The sequence below is a fragment of the Marmota marmota genome, unplaced genomic scaffold (assembly GCF_001458135.2).
Source record: "Marmota marmota marmota unplaced genomic scaffold, marMar, whole genome shotgun sequence".
Lineage (NCBI taxonomy): Eukaryota > Metazoa > Chordata > Mammalia > Rodentia > Sciuridae > Marmota > Marmota marmota.
In genome coordinates, this window is record NW_026000026.1 from 81,372,496 (window position 1) to 81,386,508 (window position 14,013).

Here is a 14,013-nt window from a genome sequence, read left to right on the forward strand (position 1 = left end):
TTTAAAATGTAATCAGTTGTTTCATAAAAATGCTTACAGTTTCTGGCGGTGGACAATGAACTGGGGGTCAAGTGTAGGATGATATGCTGCTCAAATGGTGATTTGATCTGATAGCCACACCCACAAAAAATGGTGAAGAAGGTTTTCCAAGATGGAGTTGGACTGCTTCCAGCAGGTTGGTCAAGTGGTACTTTACAGTTAGATGGGAACGATAATTTCTGGTGTTCTATTGCACAATCAGGACAGATAGTGTTAATGTACCATATAATGCAAAAAGCATTTGTAATGCTTTACTCACAAAGAAATGACAAATGTTTGAGGAGATAGATATGCTTACCCTGATTTGATCGTTGCATAGTGTGTACATGTATCAAAACGTCACAGAGTACCCAAGAAATTATGTTCAATTTTAACATATCAATTCACATTTGTAAACTCATCTTCCTATTAGGAATCCAGGTCTACTTCTACCCTCACATTTCCATGCTTATATGGATGAAGAGGAACTGGAAGACCATCCCATAAGGACATTCACTGAAGAGAAATTTGAAACTATGGAGATTTGTAATCTCATTCTCACCCTCAGTGTCTCAAAAGAGCCTTTCTCCCATCTTCTAACAACAGTTTTTCTCCAATCTTCTAACAACACACCAGGAGGAACCCCAATTCTCACTGTGCCTGAGAATGAATTCTAAGCCCATGCAATAAATTTTGCTGGGGAGCTGAACCCAAGTCTTGTGATTACCTCCTCATCATCATATGTGTAAACTTTCCTTGAAGTTGAAATACCTTTTAACACTTGGGTGACTTTGCTTCTTTCTAAAGCCAAAGAGGTGAGACTAGAATTCCAAGAGACTAAGAGTTTTATATTTGCTTCATTTGCTGAAAATTGTAAATAATGCCTATATCTTTCTTGTACTGCTTCTTCCCAGAGCGTTCAGGAAGTCCAAGCAATAATCAGAATTGAAAGGTACCAGAACTGGCTTAATTAAACCTGTTTGCCAATGCAATAAAACAATAAGTGCTCATCTCTTCCTGTTTTTCTTCTGTCTAGGGACAAAGAATCTGTATCAGTATGTCAAGAAAGATGTTGTCAAGAAATGCTTGTTTTGCTATCCTCAAGTCAGGAGATGTGATCTAGGCAAATAACTAAGCACAATCTTCTTTCACCATTCAAAATTTCAATAGGTAGGGTTTTCCCTCGGGAAAATATCTCAAAGAAAGATTGCCAGTTTGTTGAACAAGTTAGATGCAACATGCTACAAACTAGGAAGAAATTTATTTTTTATTTCATTCTTATCCTTTAAGCCTCTTCTATTAGGTTTCTTTTCCCCAATCCAAATATTATTTTTGGCCATTATACCGTTTGTGTTTCTATTTGTGTGTTTAAACAGAAGTCTGATACATATCCATAAATCAATGTATCAAAGTACTGAGTAAACTGTACTTCCCTGCCTAAACATTTGATCTGCAATGGACAAGGAGAGTATATTTAGATGTTTTACTCTTGCTTCACAATTTTCTCCATTCTTCCTTCCCAAAATGTTATTTTATGTTTTTCCATGGGTCTTAACTGTGATGTTTGAAATCAATGCTGGTGACCTTTAGGACCAGTTTCCAAAATCTGTGTCTTTTTGTAATGACAAGCAGGTTGAGACTTCTTACAATGGCTCTGTTCTTGAAAGCAGTTGATGAATTACCAATGGATTCCAATGGTTCACTCTCCCTGTCCTTTCCTGTGGCCTCATTTTAGCAGGAAGTTTGCTTGGGCATAGTTAATTGAGATGGCTTAGTCCCAACCACATATATAAGATTCACTTTGGCTCTTGCAAAATATTATGAACCTCTGGAATTATATGTTCCTTAAATACTTTTTTTAATGCATACTGAGCAATATCAAGAGGCTTTAATGTTAGTTCAGTAATGCAAAAGTCACAAAGGTCACATTAGAAGCTCTGGTCTGTTCTGCTAACCATATAGAAAATGATCTTCCTGATCTCACTTACATGTGGAATCTTGAGTAGTCAAACACATAGAAGCAGAGAATGGTTGCCAGGAGCTGGGAGGAAGGAAAATGTTGGGCAAAGGATACACAGTTTTAGTTATACAAGATGAACAAAGTTCTGGAGATCTAATGTACAGCATGATTATGATAATAAAAATACTGTATTGTACACATGAAGTTTGCTAAGAGAATAGATACTAGGCATTCTTTCTACACAAAACAATAACACAAAAAAATACACACATAGAGGCACACTCACAAATGGTAACAACATAGAGGTGAAGGCTGTGCTAGGTGGACTGTGATTATCAGGTCATCATGTATTCATATATCAGAACATGAAGCTGTACAACTTAACATGTAGTTGTTATATGCAAGTGGTATCTCAATAAACTTGTTGAAAGAAATGACCTTCATATCATTAAGTTAGAAAGTATAGCAGCTTGTGAGTTTTTCTGAAGCTCTTCCCAAATTCTAATTTTCCAAAAAGACTTTGTACAATTAAATTACTTTTATAAAATAAGACATTTAAAAGAAAACATGGTACTAAAATAAAAGCTCAAAATGCTGAAACATTGAGTTAATGGGCTTAAACTTGGACCTGAAGGATGAAGAAGCCTCATATTATTGCAAGTTAATAATGATTCATGAACAAAGACAAGAAAAGGACCCATGAAAAGAAAACCAATGCTACTTTACAATTATATCAACCCAATATAGCATCTGGCCTTTACTGACATTTTAAGCCAATAGTGTAAAACAATAAACACTAAAAAAGTTCTACATGGTTATTGAGGAATTTGAAACTGGTTGTGTTCTGATGATGATTATGTGGTAATGTGTGGTAATGTTATGAAATTTGATAATCAAAATTCTTTATAGTTTGAATAAATGTACTGAAGTATTTATGCATGGAATGATGTGATGTCTTGGATTAGGTTGCATCCTCTAGTAGGATTAGATGAATGATGATTAGCCATGTTTTGGCAAATTGATTCTAAAAGACACTTGCAGCTTTTTTTTGTATTATATTTCTTAACTTTAAGTTTAAATATTTCCATAGTAAAGAGTTCAAATAAGAAAAAACCAGAAAGATATGAAAATTGATCTGTTTCAGGGCATAATTGAGGGAAATGGCAAAGTCTGCAGCACTTTGTGTAAGACCAAAGCTCAAAGACATTCTTCTGGCATAGTAACCCTTTCAACTTTCCTCTTTCTTTCAGTTACTTTACTTGTACACAGTCATGGGTCAACAGTTCTCTGGTACTCCTGCTCATGATCAGCACCATGATTTGGCCTCCAGCTTTACTGCACATTTGAAGAACTTGGAGGTAGAAAACGAAATCATTTCTCAGGAAACCATCAGTTTGATAGAGTTGCAACTGAAAAAAGGAAACATTGAGGAGGCAACCTTTGCAATCAACAGTGTATTGGAAAAAAATAATAATGCCCAACTCAACATTGCTGTAACAGGGGAGTCTGGGGCAGGGAAGTCAAGTTTCGTCAATGCCCTGAGAGGGATTGGTCATGAAGAAAAAGATGCAGCTCTTATTGGGGTGGTGGAGATGACCATGAAGAGAACTCCATACATACACCCAGATTTTCCCAATGTGATAATCTGGGACCTGCCTGGGATTGGAATCACTAAGTTCCAGCCAAAACATTATCTGGAGAATGTAAAATTTAGGGAGTATGACTTCTTCATTATTGTTTCTGCTACACGCTTCAAGAAAAATGATTTGGACCTGGCCAAGACTATCAAAATTAAGAAGAAGGATTTTTACTTTGTGAGAACCAAGGTGGACTGTGATTTAAAAAATGCACAGATATCTAAGCCAACTACCTTTGACAGAGAAAAAGTCCTGCAGCAGATCCGAGAGGACTGTGTGATTAATTTTAAGAGCAATAACATTAATAAACCACAAATATTTTTGATATCCAACTGTGATCTTTCTAAGTATGATTTCCCGATCTTGAAAGACAAGCTACTAAAGGATCTGCTTGTTCAAAAGCACCGTGATTTTATGCTTTCCCTGCTTAAGATTATTGATAGGGCTATTTTAAGAAACCGGTATTTTCTGAAGCAGTTTACCTGGCTAGAAGAATTGAAGTCTAAAATATTGGCCACCTTGCCTGTGGAGAGCATCACCAGTGACAAATGATGTGGAGAAGCTGAAGGCAGGCTTCAACTACTATTGAGACGTTTTGGTTTGGGATGATGCATCCTTGCAGATTGTGGCTGAGAATTTGCATGTTCCTTTGGAACAATTCCAAAATTTGTTGAAAATCTCCAAAAATACTTTTGAAATATTTGAAGATGTTCTGTTCAACTAATGGGTGTGTGGGTGTGTTCTTGCTCTGGTCTTTACATTAGACTATGACTTTTTTTTTTTTTTTTTTTTTTTTTTTGCATTACTAGGGGTAGAACCCAGGGCCTTTTACAAGCACTTTACCACTGAGTTACATTATGACATTTTTTTTTTTTACCTTAAAACAGTGTCTGATGATGCTGAAGTTCTCCTCAAAGAGATATATTCAAGAAACAGGTGGATTTCCAATTAGACTAAGGGCACATCCTCCTGTTTATCCATTCAGAGAAATAATAATAATAATAGGCTTACTCCACCAATGAGGTTATAGCTCTCATATAATCATTTCATCTCTGAATATTGCCACATTGCCTAACACATGATATTTTCTGGGGACACCCAAGATTCAAAGTATAATACCAGCACAGCTTCTAGAGATTCACAACTATATGCCATGTTGCACAGGCACCCTAGTCACACTGTCACATAAGCTAAATCATACCTCTCCAGGGTCTCCTGGAGTATCCATGCCGCGTTGTCCTGGAGACTCGGTGGTACTTCTTGTTACTAAATGTGTGTGCTACATCACCACACCTACCCAGGGATGCAGGAGTGACCCCCAACTTATGTGGCACACAGAAACTGACAGGCTCAGTCCTGCCACCATGCATGCATACCGCACTGCCTCTGCCTGATTCCACTGGAGTGGTCACAAAGCAAGTGCCCAACCTCACTTCTGTGGGCACCACACCTTCTTAAGCTGGAGTTCCCCTTCCCATATGTCATGCAAAGACACCCAGGTTTTCTGACCTGGTTGTCACATTCAATAAGCCTAAAAAATCCTTAATTATAGCAGAAGAAAATACATGGAATCTATACTATGCCATGCAACCAGAACCAAAGTCATTGTAGCCTATAAACCAATATACCCTGTGACTTTTTCAGTAGAAAGTAATTTTACTACTAACAGCACCCTATAAAATTGGTAGAAACAATTGATCTATGAGATAAACAAATATCAAAGTAGGGACACAAGATTATGAAATAGCAGGTGAAATGAAACATAATAATACTCTAGCAACAGGCCCCAAAGAAAAGGAAATGGACAAAATTCCTGAAAAAGAATTGAAAAGAACAATCCTAAGGAAGTTCAATGAGAATCAAGAGAATTACACAATCAGGAACACAATTTATGTTATGAATGAGAAATTTTAAAAGGCGATAGAGATCATAAAAAAACCCCAAAATCTGGAAAGTAAAAAACTCAATAAGGCAAATAAAAAAAAAAACCATAATCAAGAGCCTAACAACAGGACTAAATGGAGTGGAAGAAAGTATTTCTGAACTTGAAAACAAGTCTTCTGAAATTATTTGATCAGACAAAGGGAAAAGAAAATAAATATGCTTAGAAATGAAGAAAGCCTCTAAGACTTATGGAACACTATGAAAAGGCCAAATGTCTGAATTTTGAGGATTATAGAAGGCCAAGAGAAGGAAAAAGGCATAAAAATCCTATGCAATGATGTCACACAAAAAGTCTTAAAACACAGGAAAGACAAGGATATCCAGGGCCAGGAAGCTCAAAGGACACAAAATAGAGTTGACCAAAAATGGTCTTATCTGAGCATATATACTAAAACTTTCTCAAAAACCCAAGACACAAAAGGAATGATAAAAACAGGAAGAGTAAAGTGCCAAGTCACATTTAAGGGAACCCCCCACTAGATGAACAGTAAATTTCTCAGTAGAAACATTACCAGCTGGAAGAGAATGGAATGATATATTGAAAGTTAATAATAATAAATTTAAAATGTTTAATAAGAAAAAAAAACACGCCAACTAAGAATATTATGCCCAGTAAGGCTATCCTTCAGAAAATAAATACTTTTCAAGACAAGAAAAACCACAGAGGATTGTGGGGCATGGTGGCACATGCTTGTAATCCAAACTACTTGGGAGTCTGAGGCAGGAGGATTGCAAGTTCATAGCTAGCCTCAGCAAATTAGTGAGGCCCTAAGCAACTTAGCAAGACTGTCTCTAAATAAAACACAAAATTGTCAGCGGTAGAGTGCCCTGGGATCAATCCCATTGCCAAAACAAAAACAAAAACAGAAACAGAGGGAATTCATTAGCACCAGACTGGCTTTATAAACAATGTTTAATGAAAGAGAAAGGAAGATAACTGTTAATATGAAAACATGTGAAGTTATAAAACTCACCTAGAAGAACAGACACACAAAAGAGAAAAAACACACAAAAGAAAAAAAACCACAAAAGATAAAGATAAAAGATAAAACAACACAAAAGAGCAGGCACACAAAAGAGAAAACACAAAAGCAGACAAGAGAATCAAAGCTTTTCAATACACAAAACCACCAAACCACAAAGATAACACTAAGAAGAAAAGGACAAAGGATATGCAAATAAGAAGAATAAAAATGATAAATGACAGAAATAAGTCTTTACATATCAATAGTAACCCTGCATATGAACAGATTAAGGTCCCCAATTAAAACTTATGGAATGGCAGGATGAATTAAAACAAAAGACCCAACAATATGCTGCCCCAAAGAAACTCACTTTACTCACAAAGACATATACAAACTAAAAATTAAGGAGTGGAGAAAGATATCCCACAAAACAGAAACAGAAGCAAGCAGGAGCACCCATATTTAGATAAGATAGACCAAGAAAAAAGTGTAAAAAGAGAGAAAGGGCACTATAGAATGATCAAAGGATCCATACATCAAGAGGATATAATAATTGTAAATGTATATATATGCATCTAATGCCAGAGCATCCAAGTTCATAAGGCAAACATTGGAGCTAAAGGAGAGATAGGCTACAATATAATAACAGCTGAGGATTTCAAGACCCCTCTTTCACTAATGAACAGGTCATATAAACAAATATTCATCAAAAACATGAGAGTTAAACTATACTATTAACAAATGGACTGACAAAACATTTACAGAATATTTCATCTAACAGTTAAAAAATATACATCCCTCTCGTCTGCATATGGAGCACTTTCTAAGACGGACCATTAAGCCACAAACTAAATCTCGGCAACTTAATATATCTTCTTTGACCACAAATGAGTAAAACTAGAAATCAATAATGAAAGAAACTTTTTTACTAATTCATGAAGGCTAAACAACATAATATCCAATCAACAATGGGTCATTGAAAAGGAAGATTTATAAATTTCTAGAAACAAATAAAATGGCAACACAACACACTAAACCTTAGAAGATACAGCAAAATCAGCACTAGGAGAGTTTTATAGCAATATGTGCTTACATAAAAAGAGACTTCAAAGAAATAACCTAACATAAACCTCCAGAAACTAGAAAAACAAGAACAAACTAAACCGCAACATAGAAGAGAGAAATTACAAATATCAAAGCAGAAATAAATGAAATAGAGACTAATAAAAATGCAAAAGATCAATAAAGTGAAGGGCTGTGTTTTTGATTGGAATAGACAAACAAAATCAACAAATCTTTATAGTTAGATTAATAAAGAAAGAAAGTATCCAAATAAATAAAATCATAGATGAAGAAGGAGAAATTACAACTGATAGCACAGAAATGCAAAGGATCATTCAGGACTATTTTGAAAAACTATATGCTAACAAATTAGAAAACTAGAAGAAATAGATGGATTTAAAAACACATATAAACTACAAACACTGAATCCTGAAGATATAGAAAATCATTGAGTAGACCAATAACAATGATATTGAATCAATAATAAAAAGTTTCACATCGAAGAAAAGTCCAAGGATCTGGGGCTGTGGCTCAGTGGCAGAGCACTTGCCTGGCATGTGTGAGGCACTGGGTGTGATCCTCAGCACCACATAAAAATAAATAAACAAAATAGAGGTATTGTGTTCAACTACAACTAAAAAATAAATATTTACAAAAAAAAAAAGAAGAAGAAAAGTCCAGAACCATATGGCTTCACTGCAGATTCAACTAAACTTTAAGAACAAGTACCAGTTCTTCTCAAATTATTATAAATAACTGAAAGGCAAAGTGCTCTTCCAAATTCATTGTATGAGGCCAGAATTACCTTGTTATTAAAATTGGGACACAAAAACAAAAAGAAAGCTATTGAATAGCATCTGTGATGAATATGCAAAAATGATCAACAAAATATTACTAGCAAATGAATCCAACAGGATATTAAAAAGATCATTCACCACAATCAAGCAGGATTTGTCCTGGAGATGTATGAATGGTTCAACATAGAAAAATCAAACAATAAACACAATACATATCACACCAGCAGAATGAAGGACAAAAGTCAGATGATTATCTCTTAGAAGCATAAAAATTATTTGATAAAATTCAATATATCTTTGTAACAAAAATTCTGAACAATTCAGGTATACAAGAAGCATACCGGAACATAGCAAAGAATATAAACAACAATACGACAGCCAGCAGCACACCAAATAAAGGAAAAGCTGAGATCATTTTCTCTACTATCTGTAACAAGACAAAGATAACCACTTTCACAATTTCTATTTAATATAGTACTTGAAGTCTTACCTAGAACAATTAGGCAAGAGAAGCAAATAACAAGCCTACAAATAAGCAGGGACAAAGTCAATTTGATTTTGTTCACAGACAATATTATTGTATGTATAAAGAAACCTACACACTCCTTCAAATACTGTTAGAACTGATAAAGTAAGTCAGCAAAGTTTCAGGATATGAAATTGACACACAAAAATCAATTACATTTTGAACACCAATAATGAACTTGCTGAGAAAGAAATCACAAAAAATTTATTCACAATAGTTGTAAAAAAAAGTACCTAGGAATAAATTTAAATAAGTGAATGACAATTGGGCATGGTGTTGCATGCCTGTAAACCCAGTGATTTAGGAGGCTGACCAGGATGAGAGCAAGTGCAAGCACAGAATGGGCAACTTCATGAGACCCTGACTCAAATAAAAAATAAAAGTGGGCTGGAAATGTAGCTCAGTGGCAAAGTACCCCTGGGTTCAATTCCTAGTAACAAGGGAAAGCAGGAGAAAAAAAAATAGAAGAAGAAAAATGAAGGAAGTGAATTACCTCTATAATGAATTACAAAACACCAATGAAAAAAGTTGAAGAAAGTACTTGGGGGCTGGGGTTGTAGCTCAGTGGTAGAGTGCTTGCCTCTCATGCATGAGATCCTGGGTTTGATCCCCAGCACCACATAAAAATAAATAAATAAAAATAAATATATTGTGTCTATCTACAACTAAAAAATATTCAAAAAAGAAAGTACATGAAAAAATGTGACCTATGAATATGGATCCGAAGAATTAGGGTTGTTAAAAAAATCAACATTACACAAAGATATTTACAGGTTCAGTAGAATCCCCACCAAAATATCAATTACATTTTCCATAAAACTAGAAAAAAAATCCTAAAATTCCTATGGTAGCACAAAGGACCCCAAACAGCCAAAGTAATCTTGAGCAAAGAGAACAAAGCTGAAGAACAATATCCAATGTTATGATATACTAAAGGATGATAGTAACCAAGACATCATGGTATTGGCATAAAAAGTGAAACAAGACCAGTGAAACAGAATAGACATCAGGAATAAATCCACACATCAACAGCCATTCTCAGCAAAGAAACCAAAAACATACATGGGATAGAGGACAGCCTCTTCAATAAGTGGTACTGGGGAAATTGGATAGTGATAGGCAACGATGAAACTTGACCCTATCGCATCATATAAAAATAACCTCAAAATGAATCAAAGACCTAAATATAAGACCCGAAACCATGAAACTACTAAAATAAAACACAGGGCAAACATTTCAGAACATAAGTATAGGCAATGATTTTTTTTTTGAGTAATAACCTAAAAGCATAGACAGAGAAATGAAATTAAAACCAAGAAGCTTCTTTGCAGCAGAGAACACAATCAACCTAACCATGAAGAGACAACCTGAAGAAGGGGAGAAAACATTTGGAAATTATTATACTGACAAGGGATTAAAATCCAGAATATGTAAGATACTAAAAAAAAAGAAGAAAGAAATCCAGTTTAGATTGAAAATTGGTTTTGATTATTTAAAAACATTCAGTTTGGGGCTCTGTTCCCATGCATGTCACTCAGATGCAGCCTATCCACAGCACAAGGCCATCGCCCACAACACCCCACCTCACCAGACACCCCATGATGGAAGGAGACCAACTCCATCTTGGAAAAGCTTCCTCATCATTTTTGGTGGCTATCAGATCAGATCAGATCACTATTTGAGCATCTTATTGCCCTACACTTGACTAGCAGTTCATTGTCCACCGCCAGAAACTGTAAGCATTTTTATGAAACAACAGATTACATTTTAAATAATAATTGAATCAAACATTTCTGGACATTGAGACTAAACTGTAAATGTCTTTATAAAAACAATTTGTTCATAGATGGTGTATTGTTGATATTGGGATCTGTTAACATTGTCCTTCCCCACAAAGGAGAAATCTAAGATCCCTACAAGAGCACTACAAATCTATAGGGTAAAAACAATAACAAACCAGATCCACAGAGCTGGAAAGGAAGACACATGAGCAACATGAAAAGACAAGGGAAGCAAGTACCACAAACAAACCAAAACAACACATCATTAGAAGGATTGGCAGCTAGAACAGAAAAAAGTACAGAGAAAGATTTCAGGATATACATGGTTAAAATGTTTTGGGATCTCAAAGAAGACATAAGAGAACAAATAAAGGCAGTGAAAGATCACTTCCACAATGAGCTACATAAAAAATTCAAGAAGCAAAAGATCACCTCAACAGGGAGATAGAGGTTCTAAAAACAAACAAACAAACAGAAATCCTTGAAATGAAAGAAATAATAAACCAAATTAAAAACTCAAATGAAAGCATCACCAACAGAATAGACCACTTAGAAGATAGGATATCAGACAATGAAGATCAAATAAATCATCTTGAAAAGAACATAGCCACACAGCAAAAATGATAAGAAACCATGAGCAGAATATTCAAGAAATATGGGATAGCATAAAAAGACCAAATTTCAGAGTTATTTGGATAGAGGGAGGCATAGAGGTCCAATCCCAAGGAATGAACAATCTATTCAATGAAATAATATCAGAAAACTTTCCAAACATGAAGAATGAATTAGAAATCCAAATTCAAGAAGCCTACAGGATGCTGAATGTACAAAATAACAACAGACCCACACCAAGGCACATTATAATGAAAATGCCCAACATACAGAATAAAGAGAGAATTTTAAAAGCCACAAGAGAAAGGAATCTGATTACATATAGGGGAAAACCAATTAGGATGATGGCAGATTTTTCAACACAGACCCTGAAAGCTAGAAGATCCTGGAACAACATATTTCAAGCTCTGAAAGATAATGGGTGCCAACCAAGAATCTTGTATCTAGCCAAATTAAGCTTTATATTTGAAGATAAAACAAAAACCTTCCACAGTAAGCAAAAGTTAAAAGAGTTTATAGCTAGAAAACTGGCACTACAAAACATCCTTGGCAAGATATTTCATGGAGAGGAAAAGAGCAATGAAAATCAGCAGAGGGAGGTGGTACACTAAAGGAAAAACTAATAAAGAAGAAAACCAATTCAAGTAAAATAACAAAATAACAAAAATAAACAACTATGGCTGGAAATACAAACCAGGTGTCAATAGTAACCCTAAATGTTACTGGCTTAAACTCACCAATCAAAGGACATAGGCTAGCAGATTGGATTAAAACAAGCCCCAACAATATGCTACCTCCAGGAGACTCAGATCTGATAGGAAAAGACATATACAGACTGAAGGTGAAAGCTTGGGAAAAGTCATACAACTCACATGGACTGTGGAAGCAAGCAGGGGTTTCCATACTCATATCAAATAAAGTAGACTTCAAGCCAAGGTTAATCAAAAGGAATATAGACGGACATTACATACTGCTCAAGGGAACCATACACCAACAAGACATAACAATCATAAATATATATGCCCCAAACAATAGTGCAGCTACGTTCATCAAACAAACTCTTCTCAATTTCAAGAATCAAATTAACCACAACACAATAATCTTGGGTGACTTTAACACACCTCTCTCTCCACTGGATAGATCTTCCAATCAAACGGTGAAGAAAGAAACTATAGGACTCAATAACACAATCAATAGCTTAGACTTAACTGACACATATACAATATTTCAACCTGCATCAAGCAGATACACTCTCTTCTCAGCAGCACATGGATCCTTCTCTAAAATAGACCATATACTACGCCACAAAGCAACTCTTAGCAAATACAAAAAAAGTAGAGATACTACCATGCATTTTCTCGGTCACAATGGAATGAAATTGGAAATCAATGACAAAATAAAAATTTCTCCATCACCTGGAGACTATACAATATGCTACTGAATGAGCAATGGGTCACAGAAGACATCCAGGAGGAGATTAAAAAATTCTTAGAGGTAACTGAGAACATAGACACAACATATGGAAATCTCTGGGACACTATGAAGGCAGTACTAAGAAGAAAATTCATTGCATGGAGTTCATACCTTAAAAGAAGCAAAAGTCAACAAATAAATGACCTCACACTACATCTCAAAGCTCTAGAAAAAGAAGAACAAATCAGCAGCAAAAGCAGCAGAAGGCAAGAACTAATTAAAATCAGAGCTGAAATCAAAACAAAAGAAACAATTGAAAAAATTGACAAAACTAAAAGTTGGTTCTTTGAAAAAACAAATAAAATTGACAGACCCTTAGCCATGCTAACAAAAAGAAGGAGAGAGAGAGCTCAAATAACCAGCATACCTGATGGAAAAGGTAATATCACAACAGACACTACAGAAATACAGAGGATAATTAGAAATTATTTTGAAATCTTATACTCCAATACAATACAAGACATTGAAGGCATTGACAAATTTCTTAAGTCATACGATTTGCCCAGATCGAGTCAGGAAGATACACACAATTTAAACACACCAATATCAAGTGAGGAAATAGAAGAAGCCATGAAAAGCTTACCAACCAAGAAAAGTCCAGGACTGGATGGATACACAGCCGAGTTCTACAAATCCTTTAAAGAAGAACTATTACCAATACTCTTCAATTTACTTCAGGAAATAGAAAAAGAGACAGTAATTCCAAACTCATTCTATGAGACCAATATCACCCTGATCGCAAAACCAGACAGACACATCAAAGAAAGAAAACTTCAGGCCAATATCTCTAATGAACATAGATGCAAAAATTCTCAATAAAATTTTGGCAAATCAAATACAAAAACATATCAAAAAGGTTGTGCACCATGATCAAGTGGGATTCATCCCAGGGATGCAAGGTTGGTTCAACATATGGAAATCAATAAATATAATTCAACACATCAATAAACTTAAAGATAAGAATCATATGATCATCTCAATAGACGCAGTAAAAGCATTTGACAAAATACAGCACCCCTTTATGTTCAAAACACTAGAAAAACTAGGGATAACGGGAACATATCTCAACATCATAAAAGCTATCTATGCTAAGCCCCAGGCTAACATCATTTTAAATGGAGAAAAATTGAAGCAAGAAAAAAACTGGAACAGGACAGGGATGCCCTCTTTCACCACTTCTGTTCAACACAGTTCATGAAACACTGGCCAGAGCAATTAGACAGATGAAAGAAATCAAT

At 35.1% G+C, this 14,013-nt stretch overlaps 1 protein-coding gene and 1 long non-coding RNA gene across 5 annotated transcripts in view; both read left to right on the top strand.

The window, feature by feature from the left end:
- The window catches only part of LOC107142908 (interferon-inducible GTPase 1-like), a 10,961-nt gene extending 6,622 nt beyond the window's left edge, over positions 1 to 4,339 (top strand). The window contains exon 2 of one of the 2 annotated variants that reach the window (XR_007350646.1): positions 452 to 1,028. Coding sequence is in view for 1 of the 2 variants with exons in the window: in XM_015486458.2 (XP_015341944.1) it covers positions 3,229 to 4,167 (939 nt within the window). In the remaining variant the exon portion in view is untranslated. Of the gene's footprint in view, positions 1 to 451; positions 1,029 to 3,228 lie in introns of those variants that run through there. The other variant, XM_015486458.2, reaches the window with a different exon arrangement.
- Positions 1 to 14,013, top strand: part of LOC107142924 — a 91,461-nt gene that overhangs the window by 7,016 nt on the left and 70,432 nt on the right. The gene's annotated exons all lie outside the window — the stretch shown is intronic.